General features: G+C 42.2%; 1 protein-coding gene across 6 annotated transcripts in view; it reads left to right on the top strand.

Moving 5' to 3' along the window:
* The window catches only part of DLEC1 (DLEC1 cilia and flagella associated protein), an 88,416-nt gene that overhangs the window by 60,391 nt on the left and 10,697 nt on the right, over positions 1 to 17,328 (top strand). For 5 of the 6 annotated variants that reach the window (XM_054060171.1, XM_054060170.1, XM_054060169.1 and 2 more), the window contains 13 exons: positions 57 to 187; positions 497 to 655; positions 2,511 to 2,650; positions 3,168 to 3,321; positions 5,311 to 5,424; positions 7,314 to 7,444; positions 9,869 to 10,054; positions 10,543 to 10,601; positions 11,761 to 11,912; positions 12,452 to 12,555; positions 14,098 to 14,168; positions 15,022 to 15,239; positions 16,254 to 16,376. In XM_054060171.1, coding sequence (XP_053916146.1) covers positions 57 to 187; positions 497 to 655; positions 2,511 to 2,650; positions 3,168 to 3,321; positions 5,311 to 5,424; positions 7,314 to 7,444; positions 9,869 to 10,054; positions 10,543 to 10,601; positions 11,761 to 11,912; positions 12,452 to 12,555; positions 14,098 to 14,168; positions 15,022 to 15,239; positions 16,254 to 16,376 — 1,742 coding nt within the window. The remainder of the gene's footprint in view (positions 1 to 56; positions 188 to 496; positions 656 to 2,510; positions 2,651 to 3,167; positions 3,322 to 5,310; positions 5,425 to 7,313; positions 7,445 to 9,868; positions 10,055 to 10,542; positions 10,602 to 11,760; positions 11,913 to 12,451; positions 12,556 to 14,097; positions 14,169 to 15,021; positions 15,240 to 16,253; positions 16,377 to 17,328) is intronic. The other variant, XM_054060168.1, reaches the window with a different exon arrangement.

Genomic DNA, 17,328 nt, shown 5'->3' with positions numbered 1-17,328 from the left:
GGTGGTTTCTTTGCAAAAGCTGAGACAAGACATTGATTTTTTTTTTTCTTTTTTAGATGCAAATGAATTCTGTGAATTTGAACTGCTAATTACTGGAAGCAAACCTGGGTGCATCAGCCGTAACTTGCAGTGTAAAATTGAACACTGTCCACAGCCAGTTATACTGCACGTTGAGGTTGCTTTTAAGGTAAGGAACAGTTCAGTGTTGTGAGATTAATAGCTGTGGGGCCTGGCTATTGTCCTTATAAAGCTTTTTGTCTCTCGATGGCCTGACTTATGTAAAGCAAGTACAAATAGGAGGTATTTTTGCTGTCTAGTAACTATTGAGTCAGTATTGATATTCCCATGACAATAAGATTTTTTTAGTATTACGTGCAATCAATTTGCTTTCTGCTGTTCTCTATGAAATTCACATTAATCTTAGCTAATGTATGCTTCTTAATTAGGCAGTTCTGGCAGAAGTGTTCATTCTGACATCTGTTTCCTGGTGTCCTAGGGTCCACTTCTTTGTATTGATGTTCCCTCGCTCCAGTTTGGTTTGATTAAGCAGGGTGAGAGTGTGTTGAGTACCTTTGAGATTAAAAATCTGTGTCAGCTGCCAGCACAATGGAGAATGCAAGAAAGCCGTGTCTGTCTAGCTGAGAGGAATGAAGAGGTAAGTCGCATATTGTTGGCTATGCTTCCTGTTTAGCTATTTGTACTGTGTGCTTAGGAGCTCTAACATTTATTCCAACTATCAAAAGTTCTAATTTCTGTGACTTCTTATAAAACTGGTTCTTCACAGTTCCAGAAGAGCACAAGTTCTTTTGAGATTAAATGCTTCTTTGCAGTTTTACTCTGTTTTCATTTATTACAAATGACCTGCCATCCAGATCCAAAGATACATGGAGTATTTCCTGTATGACAGGGATTTAATTGGACCTAAATAAGGAGGCAAGGCTTTATCAGAACTCAGGCTGCTGAACACTCCCTCCCACACACCCACATCAGCATCTCAGACAAATATCTCTGTACTTACCTAATTGGGCCTTTTGGCTTTAAGCAATAGCTTTGAAACACACAAGTGTCTCCCAAAATGACTTCTTGCCACTTATTATCTAGGCCGTGATGTGACAAATGCGGTCCATTCCACTCTTTGACTTCAGAGTTCATTGCACCATTTCATATGAAATAACTAAAGCAGCTTGGAGGTAAAACAGGTGGCAAAGAACCGAGTGACAGCTGCTATGTGCAGACCATCACACGTTCCTAAAATTTAAAAAAAGGAAGATAAAATGCTTATTTTGATTATTTGTGGCACACAGTGGGCATTGTAGCTAGAGATCTCCTTGGTGTGATGCATTAAAGGGAAATGAGGAAATCCAGACTCTAGAGTAAGTGCTTTTTGTTGTAATGAAAGGCCAAATTCTTCCTGTGGGTCTCCTTACATAATTACCCATGCAAGGAATTGAGTTCACTTGTTTCATGGCAAAATTGGTCTAAACACTGCTCAGCTGGTCTGGTTTTCTGAACAGACCTTCAGTTTTCCTATGGAGACAGAGGCTTGCTAAGCAGGAGCTTTCTACTTTCCATTCCATTAGAAGATGGAAGCCTATAAGAAGTTATACTGTATCCCCATGAGTTCTTGAGCCTTGTTCTCTTTTCCATGTTTCATGTAAATATCTCACCAACTTTGGGTGAAAGCTGATGGCAAAAAGAAAATATTTGTGTGTAATGGTTGTGACAGCCTTGCAAAACAGTTGTGTGGGGGTACATGTGCTTATGTCTATGACTTTTCACCCAGAACAATTATAATCAGAATTTCCTGATGAAGGATAGGGATGCCCTGGAAGAGATCCTGTCCTCCCAGTCCTCAGACCATTACTTCTCACTGTTGTTCATTTATCCCCTGCCATTCCCAACAACTCCCAGAAACCCAGAGAGGTTTTAGGCTTAATCTCTTGAATTTGACATCTCAGAGCCCATTCATATCCCAGAGGAAATCATGGATCATGTGGTCCATTTCTCCCATGTAAGAGCTACCCCTTCCCTTTCCTGAACCTCTCTAGCTCCTACCCCACACTGGTACATTTTCTGTTTTCACCCCTCCAGCCATCCTTTCCTGACCTTCTCTCCAAGAATCTCCCCAGCCTGTGGTACCTTGCACAGCTGCTCTGCTCAGGAGGAGACACCACTATTGCTGCTGACTGCTTCTCCTTCACACTCCCTGTCACTCCAAGCACAAGCATTCCTGTTATGCCCTTGACTCTGGCTACCCTTCTCTTAGGTCATTGCCTTTTTGTTAGCTGGCAATGTAGAAGCAAAGTCCTGCCTCCTTGTCCATCCAGGTTTTCACAACGCTACCACTGTGTTTACTGAAATCAACCCAGATGGGACTCTAGGGTCAGAGCGGAAGGACATGTCATAGGCAAAACCAGACATGTGCAAGTCCTAATTAGATTGTGTGGCTGAAGCATTTTACACTTGCTTTGCAGATGTCAAAGAAATCTGTTCATTCACTCCTTTCCTAGGTATCTCCCTTTACTATTCAACCATCTTCTGGAAAAATACCTCCATTGGGTGCATGCACTGTGTCGGTTCGGTTCACTTCATTGCTGTGCCTGCGCCTCCAGACAGTATTAGACCTAGAGGTAGAAAATGGAGAAGGAAGGTAAGGGGGTAAAGTTGTGTTCTGCTTTGTTTTTTTCCCTAAAGCTCACATGTGAGTTTCACTTTAGGTAGTTTTATCTCCTGAACTGAAAATATGCTAGCTGGAACTCAGAGAGGGGTAGTGTAACCTATCAATGAACTATCCAATCTTAGAATCGTAGTTGGAAGGGACCTTAAAGATCATCCAGTTCCAACCACTGCCATGGGCACAGACACCTCCCACTAGACCAGGTCGCTCAAAGCCCCATCTAACTTAGCCTTGAACACATCCAGGGCTGGGGCATCCACAGCTTCCCTGGCAACCTGTGCCAGTGCCTTACCACCCTTGTTGTAAAGAATTTCTTCCTTATATCTAATCTAAATCTTCCTCTCTCCAATTTATAGCCATTCTCCCTAGTCCTATCACTACATGCTAATATTGCTTGATAAACGTAATCATCATTCTTTTCAGCATGCTGTTGTACGTCTAGCAGATTTCATTAACAATAACAATAGACCATCTGTGTGTTTATTTCCAGTCATCTTCCTGTTTTTGTTGAAGTTCAGACCCCCCAAGCGTGCCTGATATCCAGTCATCTAGTATTCACTGAAATTTATACTGGAGTTCCTGCCAAAGCAACCAGCAAACTTTTTAACCAGACGCTGCTGCCAGCGAAGTATTTATGGGGAAAGGTAAATGCACTCCTAACAGATGAAGCATTCAGCAGGGGTGGAAATTGCAATTTCTAGGAAAATGGAAGTAATAACTACTCTTAAAAGCTTTTGTGATACATCTCTTGAGTAGCGATTGCTGTTTACTGACTTATGAGCAGAACTTCTACTTGAGAGCAGCCTTTGTGAAAAGATAAACTACCAGGTGATGTCAGTATCCTCAGTCTGTGGATCATCCCCAGGAGAATGGATAGGCAGAGATGTGATCAGACAGGAGATGTCTGGAAAACCTGGAGTATTGTGTCCAGTTCTGGAATCCTGAGCATAAGAAGGATATGAAACTGTTGGAATGGGTCCAAAGAGGGGCTACAAAGATGATTATAGGGCTGGAGGTACTCTGCTATGAGGACAGGCTAAGAGAATTGGGATTGCTCAGCCTGGAGAAGAGAAGGCTCTGGGGAGACCTTAGAGCACCATTCAAGTACCTGAAGGGGGCCTTCAGGAAAGCTGGGGAGGGACTTTTTACAAGGGCATGTAGTGATAGGACAAGGGGGAGTGGCTTTAAATTGGAAGGGGGAAGATTTAGATTAGATATTAGTAAGATTAGGGTGGTGCAGCACTGGAACAGGTTGTCCAGGGAAGTTGTGGATGCTTCATCCCTGGGGTTGTTCAAGGCTAGGTTGGATGGGGGCTTGAGCAGACTGGACTAGTGGAAGGTATCCCTGCCCATGGCAGGGGGGCTAGAATTGGATGATCTTTAAGGTCTCTTCCAACCCAAACCATTCTATGATTCTATGTAAGCCTCCAGGATGTTAATCAGAAGTTCCATGGCAGTTCTGGTTTTGCATTTAGTTCAGCAGAGCAAAAAAACAATGGTTCTTTTGAACTGTGTCTAAATTTTGCTTAAATTTTACATTCTGAGTGGGATTCAGGTCACAAATTAGGATCTCTATACTTAGCGTGTAAGCTATGGTCTGAACTCTTTGCAGTCCATGGAAATCTGAGCAGGGAGTCAGTCACTAGAATATACATGTCTAGTTTCTTTGTGGGTGTTATAGAGTGTTCTTCCTCATGTCCAGACAACACTCAGTTAAGTGTGGTCTCTTGTAAGTCCTGTCACAACAGCCACCCTTGCTTGTATGGCTTGGCTACCCTATCTGCCTGAGTTCAGGCAACTGAATCCTACCCCACCTGGACAGTCAATGGAGTCCAGAGAAGTATTCAACTCTCCCTAAAACGGATATCTACCCTAGTCAGCAGGATGCTCTCTGGATGCCAACTGCATTTCTGTTGGCTACAGTGATAGTGGTGATGTCTGCTATGCATACAATTAGGTTAATTGGCCTGTAATCTGAGTCCTGCTGTCAGTGCTGTGGTCATTCAGATTTACTCCAACATCCAGGGTTCAGCCTCATTGCCTACATAAAAGCATTTATTGCCATCCAAGATGTCCCTAAGAGCCCAAGACGTTCTAACTGAGTGTGTGGATGATATAGGACCTATGAGAAAATGTTTTGGAACAGCTGCAGCCTAGAAGCTATATCCACAGCGTTTTACATGGTATCTGGTGTTTGTATGTGAGCAACTGAGTTGAATCCCTGGATTCATGCTATGTGCATTTAGTTAGTTAGGAAAGGTGCCAACACCATGATTATCTCCGTAAGGCACCTATGTAATTAGTGGAGAGAGAGATATGGCACTCGTAGGATCCTGTCCCAATTTGGATAGGTTGACCTAACCCTGGAAAGGCTTGTGACTCTGAAAGGGATGACAGTGACTCAGGTGGACACCTGAAGTCATTTGGAATAAATGTAACATGAGGATCTTATCAACCATGAGGGAATTGTAAAGCAAGCCTCATCTCAACAAACTGTATGCGTTGCTACCTGGAAGTGTCCTAAACCTCAGAATAACTATTTTTATTTTCCTCTTTGATCTGAAGAGAAAATCTGACAGAATTGATGTTAATGAATTGAAAGAGTTAACTGAATTTCTATCCTTTCTGCTTAGCAGCTCATTGGAAATCAGGCACCTTTCTGTTCTGTCGCTGTCTCCCCAGCCAGTGGCACCTTAGGCCCAAATGAAGAAAAGGAATTCTGCATAGAACTGTCAGCTAACATCGTGGTGAGTTTAAAAATCGATGCAATTTTATCGAAACACCAACACTAGTCTTCTCATCTCATCTCCATCTGGCAAAAGGAAGGATTTTTCTATACAAAATATAATGATCTTTTGCATACAATAACTCTAAAATTGCTTTGCTTTAAAGGTAACCATGGTTGAAGGCAAGAATTAAATCAGTCCACATAGTATGCAATTTTCTACCCTGCATCTTTGTTTCCCAACTGTTCTTGTTTTCTTTCTTTCTTGAATACCTATTCAGTCACTCCTAATGCTTATCAGTTCTTAGAGCATACAGATCCTCCCTTTGGGATTATCCCAAATGAAATGTACCAGACTGGCATATAGAATCGTAGAATTGTTTGGGTTAGAAGGGAGCTTACAGATCGCAAAGTTCCAACTTCCCTGCCGTGGGCAAACACCTTCCACTGGATCAAGTTGCTCAAAGCCTCATCCAGCCTGTCTTGTACACATCTAAGGATGGAGAAGGTTTTGGTCAGTTCATCACACCTTGTCCCTGCTGTTCCTTTCTCTTCAAGGGGAGGACTCCTCACACTTTTCTTCTGTTCCAGTATGAGGTCCCACCTATGGGAGACAGTTCTCCATGAACTTCTCAAATGTGGGCTGCAGCTCTTCACAAATTGCTCCAGCACAAGTCCCTTCCGTGAAAGACAGTTCTGCGTGAATTTCTCCAATGTTAGTCCTTCCCATGGGCTGTAGTTCTTCACGATCTGCCCCTTCCATAAGGTACAGTCCTCCTGGAACATATTGCTCCAGCATGGGTCCCCATGGGGGTCTCAAATCCTGCCAGCAAACCCGCTGCAGCATGGCCTCCTCTGTCTGCAGGTCCACAGGTCCTGCCAGGAGCCTGCTACAGCCCACAGGGGTCACTGCTTTCTGTCCACCTGCTCTGACATGGGGTCCTCCATGGGCTACAAGTGGATATCTGTGCCACTGTGGACCTCCGTGGGCTGCATAGGGAAATCTGCCTCACCATGATCTTCACCGCAGGCTGCAGGGGAATCTCTGCTCCAGAGCCTGGAGTATGTCCTCACTCTCCTTCTTCACTGACCTTGGTGACGGCATAGTTGCTTCTATCACATCTTCTCACTCCCCTCTTCTGACTGCAGTTGTCTAGTTTTCTTTTTCCTCTTCTTAAATATGTTATCCTAGGAGTGCTACCTCCATCACTTATGGGTTCAGCTTTGGCCAGCGGTGGGTCCGTCCTGGAGCTGGCTGCATTGGCTCTGTAGGACATGGGAGAAGCTTCTAGCAGCTTCTCACAGAAGCCACCCTTGGAGCCCTACCACTACCAAAAACTTGTCATGCAAACCCAATACAGACTCACATTTAGATGGTCACACTTAGAAATCTGAAACTGGAGCTGAATCCCAGTCTAATATTTTATGCAGGATGCACCAATTCACGTAAAAAATAATAGTAACATTGAGTTAGCCAGAGCACTGGTAACTGAATCACAAAATCCATCTTACAAGTCCTGCCATACACCCAGCTAGAAATAAAATCTTGGGTTTGGAAGATTATTTAAGCGTTACTAGAACTGATTAATGCTGGGAGCTTCAGCATTTGCAGTATAGAAAGTGTGTCAAAAATCACTAATAGAGCAGTTTTAGGCTTATATACTAATGTGAGCATAAAGCCAAGAAAGAGATGTAAATTTTCACTTTAGTACCACCTTCTAAGCAAACTTGATGTTGGCAGAGAGTGCACTTAAAACAGTTTAATGAAACTTTTCAAGATTCTGTTGTGGTTCTTGTTTTAGTGTGGTGAGGTTTATTTTTCATGTTTTCTAATTAAATTTCTCAATGAGACTGCCTTTCCTCTGTGACGTTTGCTTCATTCAGAAGGAAAAACGACTCTTCTTTTTTCAGGGGGAGCTGAAAGAACTTGCCCTTTCCTGTAGCATAGAAGACATGACTGAACCCCTCTTTCTGAGCATTTCTGGAGATGTGAAAGGACTACATGTCACCTACTCAGTACCTTGTGACAGTGGAGTTGCCAGGTAATAAAGCATTTACCCTTGAACTGAACAAAAAATACTTCTTCCCAAAGCAAAAACACAATGGAGGGGGGAGGGAAACATTTATGTAAACAACATTCTTTCTTCTCCTGCTGTAGTCAGCAAGGACAGTAAAATTATAGAATCATTAAGGTTGGAAAGGACCTCTAAGAACAAAGTTCAACTGTCAATACAACACCACTGTGCCTGCTAAACCACATCCCAAAGTGCCACTTCTACATGGTTTTGAGCACCTCCGGGGATGGAGACTGCTCCACTTCCCTGGGCAGCCTGTTCCAATGCTTCAGCACTCTTTTAGTAATGAAATTTTTCATAATATCCAATCTAAACATCCCCTAACAAAACCTGAGGCTATTCCCTCTCATCCTATCATTTCTTACTTGGGATAAGTGACTAACATCCACCTTGCTATGACCTACTTTCAGGTAGTTCTAGAGAGCAATAAGGTCTCCCCTCCTTTTCTCCAGACTAAACAATTCCAGTTCCCTCAACTGCTTCTCATTACACTTGTTCTCCAGACCCTTCACCAGCTCTGTTGTCCTACACATGCTAGGACAGTTCACTGAAGGTGCCTATGTGAAGAAAAGGTACTGGGCTTGCACCCTAGCCAAATTCAGCATTTTTATTATGCCCAAGAGAAGACTGGAGAAGAGCATTACTCCACTGTGACAATTGTTTAGCTGAAACAAATTAGATTAACAACCACGAATTTATTAATTCATAACTAATAAATTGGTGTGAAATTAACTTTACCTTAGTGAAACTAATGTTCAGGTTGTGTCTATTCTCCCTTGTGCTCCTGGAACTTGTAACCTACCGGTTCCCTTGACACTTTTCTGTACCTAGAGAATAAAAAACCTACCTTTTTCCCTGGTAAGCAAAGTGTGGGAGCTCTGCAGTCACTTGTGTGTTTGTGAGGAACAAGTGTCTTCTGGAATGCCAAAATTTTGCAGAATCACAGAATTATAGAAGAGTTTAGGTTGGAAGGAACCTTAAAGATCATCTAGTTCCAACCCCCCTGCCATGGGCAGGGACATCCCACTAGATCAGGCTGACCAAGGCCCCATCCAGCCTGGCCTTGAACACCTCCAGGAATGCAGCATCCACAGCCTCCCTGGGCAACCTGTTCCAGTGTCTCACCACTCTCATGGTAAAGAAATTCTTCCTTATGTCTAGCCTAAATCTGCCCCTCTCCAGTTTATACTCATTCCCCCTTGTCCTATCGCTACAATCCTTTGTGAACAGTCCCTCTCCAGCTTTCCTGTATGCCCCCTTCGGGTACTGGAAGATCGCTATAAGATCTCCTCTGAGCCTTCTCTTCTCCAAGCTGAACAAGCCCAACTTTCTCAACCTGTCCTTGTATGGAAGGTGCTCCAGCCCTCGGATCATCTTTGTAGCCCTCCTCTGGACCCGTTCCAACAGTTCCATCTCCTTCTTATGTTGAGGATTCCAGAACTGGACACAGTGCTTCAGATGAGGTCTCACAAGAGCGGAATAAAGGGGCAGAATCACCTCCCTCGACCTGCTGGCCACGGTTAATTGACTCATAGACATGAATTTAACATCCCAGAATTATACCCGATAGCCTTTATTTTGATCCATTAAGCTTTCTTGTGGCACTGTTAGACATGCTATTGAAGAAAGATGAATATATTTATTTTTTGCTTGGTATGTCTGACTGATATTTACTTTATTTTTCTGACATGTAGCATGAATTCTCCTTTAGAATATGCTTGTCTTTTAACGGTGCAGCCAGCAGGAGTAGGGGAGTGATTGTGCCCCTCTACTTGGCACTGGTGAGGCCACACCTCAAATCCTGTGTTCTCTTTTGCGCCCCTCCCTACAAGAAGGACATGGAGGTGCTGGAGTGTGACCAGAGGAGGGCAACAGAGCTGGTGAAGGGGCTGAAGCACAAGTGTTATGAGGAGCAGCTGAGGGAACTGGGGTTGTTTAATCTGGAGAAGAGGAGGCTGAGGGGAGACCTTATTGCTCTTTACAATTGCCTGAAAGGAGGTTGTAGCAAGGTGGGCGCTGGGAAAAGAGACCAAGTAAAAAGTGATAAGACGAGAGGAAATGGCCTCAGATTTTGCTGGGAGAGGTTTTGATTGGATATAAGAAATGTATTTATTTTATTCTATATATTTTCATATAATTAAAAAGGGCTTTAATTTATTGGGTCAGGATGTTATACATAATAAAATTATACACAAAATAAACATTTGCATGCATAAAAGTGAAAAAATTAATAACAGTACATGCTGATGAGAAAGATCATAGGCTGCATAGTCCTTTCACACTGGTCATCACAACCATGTTGCATACTAGACATTTTTAAATTTACTGAAATTATCTGTGGTGTAAGAAATAGGGCTGAAGTTTTAAATCTAATGTAATTTCTTCTGACAGCGATGAAAGACAAGTGTTACAAAGCCCGTGTGATCTTCTTTTGGACTTCGGATCTGAAGTTGCATTCAAAGATGTAGTAAAGCGTCAGCTAATTCTTACCAATCACACTGGAATCAGTGCTCCATTCAAACTAGAAGCTGAGTATTTTACTGGCTATTCACTTACTCCAGAAGAAGAAACCTGCCCGTAAGTCTTGCTTTTCTGCATAATGACACAAATACTAGCTTAGGTCTGGGTTAAATCTGAAATCAGGACAGTGCTATTGCCCCTATCACTTGATGCACTTTAAGCAGTGCTCTGCTGGGGATTTTTAAGCTCTTACTCTGGCTGTGGTAATAAAACCTGCTGGTGAAGCATTCTGTATAAACAGATATCATGCAATGCAAGGATGGAAGGTTTAGCTGGTAAATGGCAAAATACAATTTTTGCCAATGGACATAACCTGGTTTACACCACTAAGGCTCTATTGTGACGGATTGTACCGCAAGTCTCACAGCTCTCAAGCCGATTTACTCTTAAGGATATTACCTTCAAAAAATGCTTTGTAGGCAATCTTTCTTCAACTTATAATGGCTACTAATTTAGGGGTCAGGTAGAGCTGTTACTTTAGCGGAGTCTTGCTCATTTCACAGAAATGTTGTGATTTTTTTTTTTTTTTTTTAAATCTCCTTAAGCTACCTGGTGAGAAGAAGAGGGCCCGTCAAAAAACGTGCAGCCACAAAAGCACAATCAGGTATGAGAATAGCTGTTAATCCACACAGTGGAGAGGAGACAAAAGCCAACTGACTACCATATTCAGCATTAAATGTGTCAGTCAGGCACATCGTTTCATTCTTGGAGTATCTGGCTAAGTCTACACTGTTAAATGACTTAGTTCTTCACTTGAGTTCGAAAGGCCGCATTGCATGAGCATTAGGTCAGTCACTCCCTTTCCCTCCTGTTCTTTTTTCTCCCCAGCTCCCCTTCTTTCTCTTTCCCCTTCCCTTTCTTTTTCTCTCTCTTTCCTCCTCTTTTTCTCAAAATCAACAGTCTGAAATAAAGGCAGATGGTTCAGGTGATGGTTCACTCCCAGGATCCCTCCCAGCACATACTATGGATGACATGTGTAATGTTTGACTATTTCCCTCCTGCAGAGTCATCTTTATACAGCAGGCTTTTCTCCTTCAAACCATTTCATATACTCTCTTCATTGCAGAAAGCTACAGCACAGTCCATCCGTCATTTCTGATGCTTTGTACTGAGAAATAATATTTGGAGCCACATGGGATCCAGGGTGGGGGAGAAATAGCAAAATGCTATAAAGTGTGGATGTATCTTCTGTATCCAAAATAAAACTTGGTTATTATTGGTACCTTGCCATAGCGTTTGGTATCTGTTACAAAGACAGAGGTTTTCAGCTGTTGAATTAGTCTTTAAGATTGGAAAAATGCTGCTCTGACAGATTCCATGCAAGCTTATTGATTTCGAAGACTAGGTGACTCAGAACGTGGAACAGCTTCACTCTTTGTAATTCATTCTTTGTGTCAGAGAGCACACAGAGGTAAACAGGCAGCTGCTAATAGCAAGATAACCAATTAGCACAAATTCTAGCTTATTTTCCTCAAATCGTGTGTGTGTTTTCCTGGATCAGGTTGTTGGAAGGGAGCCCCTCTATGAAATAATCTCTGCAAGAACTAACTTTCAAAAAAAGATTAAGACCCACTGCAGAAAGAAACTTGGATAAAATGGTATAAATGTGGGTTGTGTAAATGACCCCAGGTGTTTTTTTTTAAGCCAGTGAGGTTAGGCTGAGTAACACCGGCTAAAAATATGGTCCGATATATTCTTTGAAAGACTAACTTTGTTCCTTTTCCTCTGAAGTCACTAAATGCTTCTTTGTTATGCTTCTTCAGATTTCACAGCAGCAGTACTGTCACATGGGAAGGGAGTAGCTTTCCATATCCAACCTTCCACAGGAACTCTGAAAGCCTTCCAGAAACTAATTGTAGAAATAACAGCTTACAACAACATGTGGGGAGAATACTGGGATGATCTTGTCTGTGAGGTACGTGAGGCTTCGGTTTCATGTGAAGAATTGCTATGGCAGAGTGTACACCAATTCTATTTCCTAGATTCATTTCTGTTAAAAATGCATTTTCAATTTGTTAGGACTTCTGTAAAAACTCAGGGTAGACATTGCTTTGCTGCTACCTCCAGTGACACTTAAGGAACAATTGTTTGCTCCTACGGTGTGCGGTGTAGTTTTGGAGTAAGATGTTTATCCCTTGGGAGGTTTTCATATGTCTTTAAAATGACTGGAGCAGTTTTGATTTATAAAATCTGTTTGGTAGCTGGCTAGTGCACTACTCTGCTCTACCAATACCAGGTATCATGGTGTATGGAAAAGCCGCAAGGAAGCTTGTGAATGTATGAAGTATTTCATTCTCCCACTGAGAAGAGCTTTTGTTAGCATATAAAATAGGTGCTGTCAAAAGTAACCAGTCAAAAATATTTGAAAATCCAAATAGTTTTCGAAACAGAGCTTTGTAACCCAGAGAACTAAAGTTTCATCTTATTCTAATAGCAAAAATTCATTTTTAATAGGTGGGAGACTTACTACCTAAATTAATTCCTATGCAAATGACTGTGAAAGGCTGTCCGATCTTCCTGCAGATGACAGGACCACAAACAGAACAACCCATAATCAGGTATAGTTATCAGGGAGGTCAGACAATTAATACCATTGGACTATAGACAAAATGCACCCATGTTCCCATCTTTTAATGATACCACAAGAAAGTCATCAAAGTGAGTGTCAAGGTACGGTGTCTGCTCTTCTAATACTTTACAATCATAGAATGGTTTGGGTTGGAAGGACCTTAAAGATCAACTGTTTCCAACACCCCTGCTATGGGTATGGACACCTCCCACTGGATCAGGTTAATCAAAGCCTCATCCAACCTGCCCTTGAACACCTCCAGGGATGGAGCATCCACGACCTCTCTGGGCATCCTGTGCCAGTGCCTCACTACCCTCACAGGGAAAAAAAAATTCTTCCTAATATCTAATCTAAATCTCTCCTCTTTCAGCTTAAAGGTTTGATGCATGACATAGACATTTTTCTCTGCCAACATAGTTAGAAAAGAATCTGCATACAAGCTTCCTCAGGTTTACCAGCAGTCATGATTCTGGACTTAGTCATAGAAATTCACCCATAGATGTTTGCTTCATCTGGTTTTGTGGAGAAGGGAACAGGTGAATGGTGGCAGTTATTGTCATCTGCAGTTCCTTTCTCCCTGTCCATTTGCCTGGACCAGAAGAAATGCAACCCTGAGGAAACAGGTGCAAGAGAAGGTTTAAGCCCTCTCATGCAGCACATTTGCATGAGAGGTAAGGGCTGGTTTATGAGAATGAGGGCAGTACACACTCAGCCAGCCTTTCTACAGTACGGCTGCTTACTTCAGAGCAATTAGTATTGTGTGCCATGCTGCAGCCAAAAGCATTTGCCACATCAGCTCTGTAATGGGCCATAGAACATGGATTTAGCTACCCACCATAAAACACCCTTCCACACTTAGACATCTGAAGGCGCCGAGGAGATCTTATAGTGACCTTCCAGTACCTGAAGGGGACCTACAAGAAAGCTGAAGAGGGGCTATTTATAAAGGCTTGTGGTGATAGGATGGGGGTGAATGGGTATAAACTGGAGAGGGGCAGATTTAGACTGGACATTTGGAAGAATTTCTTCTCCATGAGAGTGGTGAGACACTGGCACATGTTGCTCAGGGAAGTTTTGGATGCCCCATCCCTGGAGGTGCTCAAGGCCAGGTTGGATGGGGCCTTGGTCAGCCTGATCTAGTGGGATGTCCCTGCCCATAGCAGGAGGGTTGGAACTAGATGATTTTTATGGTCCCTTCCAACCTAAACTGTACTATGATACTATTATCTGGGACTGACATGAGTCTCTTCACTGCTGCATAGCTATTTGCTGCTGCTGCCAGAGGCTTTCACAAAAGCTGCCTTCATGTGTTTACCCTGAAACATCTGAGACAACTAAGAAAATGAGAAGAAAGAGATGGATTAAATAAAGAAATATTGTAGTTCACAGTGCAGGCCATGCTTTACCTGATGGCCACTGTTAACAGGCTGCCAGTGCAGCCTGATATAGTTCCATTTTTAAACAGTTCTTTAATGGAAAATCATTTCAGACACTCACTTTTTTGTACTGACAGCAAGGTTTCCTCCTCCAGGTTTGGCACTCATGCCTCTGGAGGGTGTCCTGTCTTTCGGAAGGTCTGGCTCAACAATCCCACTCCCTTTGGTAAGACTGATTTTTGAACAGCAAGCGTCAACACTTGTATTGCATTCCTTATAACAGGAAAACTAGAACCCATTAGCATGTTGTTTAACTGACATTCTTGTTTCCTGATCAGGATGGTTTTTTGTAAAAATGACAGTACCTAAAAGTATCTAAGCCGTTTTCTAACTTGGCTTGTACAGAACAATAGAAATGTTATCAAGTCTTTATCTGCATAGTAGTATTTATCATTATGGCATTGCTGCCATGAATATTAGTTTGCTTTCTGCATTGGTAAAGCTCCAGCCAGTGTGTAGTAGAATATGTAGAGTTATGTTAATACTTTGAAATAGCACATCCTATCCTGATGCGTTTGGGGTTTTGCTTATTGAAGTGATGGCAATTCAGGATTTTCCATCCTCTTTTTGTAAATCTCTCACAGCACTAATCCTGCTCAATCAGATACACTACTTGCTTATTAGTGGCATCACCTGGCTCTTCAGCCCTTAGTCTTTTTATGTCTTGAGTGAGATTTTAAGTTGTCCAGAGAGAAGGTGAATTGCCTTTTTTTTTTTTTTTCCCTGAATGCTACCAAAACACATTTGCTTAACAAACAAAATACTCATAATTTATTTTAATGTTAATACAAGTATAATTTAGGACCCAGAGGACAGACAAGCTATCATAAGGGTATAGGACACGTGGCCTTAAACCATTTTAGTTCACAACAAACATGTAAAGCTTACGATGTGCTTTAAGACAAATCCAATTGCTAGACACAAATTTATTGCTTGATCTTATTCTTCAGTGTTTATTAACCAAGCTATGAGTCTTCTTAATGACCAAAAGTAATTGTTCTTTCTCCTTTTCCATCCAGATATCCGCCTGGACTTGGAAATGTACAATCAAGAGGAAGATGATAAAAAGCTGGTAGACCTGTTGATCTTCTTTGGAGACCCTTTTCCTCCTAAGGACACAGATGAAAATGAGATTGCATCAATTGGTAGCAATTCAGAGTCAGAGATCGTGTTAAAGTCAGATGAAACTGCCATTCCCTGCGGAAGCATTTATCCAGCTTTGCGAAGCACAGATGAGGTCAGCTGTTAGTCTGGGTTTTTTTCACTGCTGCTGAGATACACGATGGGTTTCTTGGCATGAGAGGTTCAAAACAATAACACACGCTATAATTTGTAACTAAGAGCTGGATTGTTAAATGTCAGCTCCTCTCACAATCAAAAAAGCAGTACGTGGGTGGGTGACTATCAGTATAACTGAGCAGTTTCCAGAATGAGCTATAAGCAAATAGCTCTTCAGCTTCTCCGTTTCTTAGACTTATTAAAGAAGCAGCTCAGATGATACCTTTTAAAACATTGTCATTGAGAAATTAATGCCATTTTTTCATGAAAGTGTTACTAAACTCCTAAAACTCCTCAATTTGGGTCTACTTTTCTCATGGGTGCTTTATGGTGTCCATATGTGCTGTAGTCAGGGAGCAGAATTTAACCTGGGAAGTTCAAATTGCAGCTAATACTTTGGAGGCATTTATCCCAGTGCCAAACTTAGCTTGGTTACTCTCTTAGAATATGGTAACACCTATGACACATTGATTATAATATTAATTATAATATGGCCATGTTCTGTCTTGAAAAGCTGGGAGTGATGGGGAGGAGGTATCGTACAGGGTATGTGTAATTCTCCAGCGCAGGCTTTACAGAAAAGAAATTAAGATCGTTTTTCTCTGTTTAAGCTCAGAAGGCATAGTTGTTTTGAATACACCTCTCAATATTCTTGTGCAACAAGGGGAAGTCATTGCTCTAGAGGGTTGGTTGGTGAAGCGGGCTAGAGATTATGCAGCTGAATGCTTCTCTTGGCAGAACAGGATCCAAGCATGCACATTTTCCAAGGAGTTCCAGAGCTGTTTGAGAAAACCAAACCTATGCATGAAAAAATTCACGTGCAGGACACATCCACATATTCAGCTTTTACACCAGAAAGAAGCTGGGGTTGCCATGCTTACTGAGTAGTGCAGCAGGTCCCTGTACACTTTATTTGCATTCCTCCTTCGCAGCATAACCATTGTAACCACCCCCTGCCCTTGTGTTCCTGCAGTCTTCAGATGCTGACAACAAAGAGGAGGAAGAATCTACAATACAGAAAAACATCTCTGTACTTATACGACCTCACGAAGGGGTTCGTGCAGACAACCCTTACTCCATTACTCCAAGACAAATAGTAAGCCTTTACATTTTCTTTGTGCTAAGATTTAGTGTATTTTCTTCAGGACAGAATGGAGGAGGAGGTAGCTTTTGTTTGGTGTAGAGCAATCAAACTGTAGGCTGGGAAGCTTTGGGATCTTGAAGACGACCATGAGAAATGTTTGCAAAGTCAGCAGAAAAAGAAACTGTCCTACCTGTATTTGAGCAGTTAGCTGATAACTAGAATTAGGCGTTCAGTTGTACTAGGCTTTCTCAAGTAGCATCTCTGGTCTTCTCATTTGGGTTGCCTCAGTGAAATGTGTGGTATTAGGTGGAAGGCATCCAGCCTGAAATTTTGCAAGCATGTTATTTGTCCCCATGCTGAGGCCGCATCTCGAATCCTTTGTTCAGTTTTGGGCCCCTAGTACCAGAAAGACATTGAGGGCCTAAGGCATGTCCAGAAAAGGGCAATGAAGCTGGTGAAGGGTCTGGAGAACAAGTGTTATGAGAGGGAACTGGGATTGTTTAGTCTGAAGAAGAGAAGGCAAAAGGGAGACCTTATTGCTCTCTACAACTATCTGAAAGAAGACTGTATCAGGCAGATGTTGCTCTCTTCACCCCATTTCTTGAGGAAATGGCCTCAAGCTGCTCCAGAGGAGGTTTAGATTGGCTATTAGGACAAATTTCTTCACTGAAAGAGTGGTGAAGTATTGGAAGAGACTGCCCATTGGAAGTGAAGTGGTGGAGTCTTCCTTGCTGGAGGCATTTCAAATAACATGTAGATGTGACGCTTCAGGACATGGTTTAGTAGGCACAGTGGTGTTGGGCTGACTTGAACTCGATGATCTTCAAGGTCTTTTGCAACCTTAGTGATTCTATGATTCCATGAAAAGCAACTGGTGTAAATAGAGGAGAATCATCAGAGTTAACCGTGGAGTGAGAATGGGAAGAACAAGGTAGAAATGGGTATTTTAAAAAACAAGTAAACA

Source organism: Cuculus canorus, chromosome 2, assembly GCF_017976375.1.
Source record: "Cuculus canorus isolate bCucCan1 chromosome 2, bCucCan1.pri, whole genome shotgun sequence".
Classification (NCBI taxonomy): Eukaryota; Metazoa; Chordata; class Aves; order Cuculiformes; family Cuculidae; genus Cuculus; species Cuculus canorus.
The sequence above is the reverse complement of the archived record's forward strand: the minus strand, read 5'-3'. Positions and strand labels throughout refer to the sequence as shown.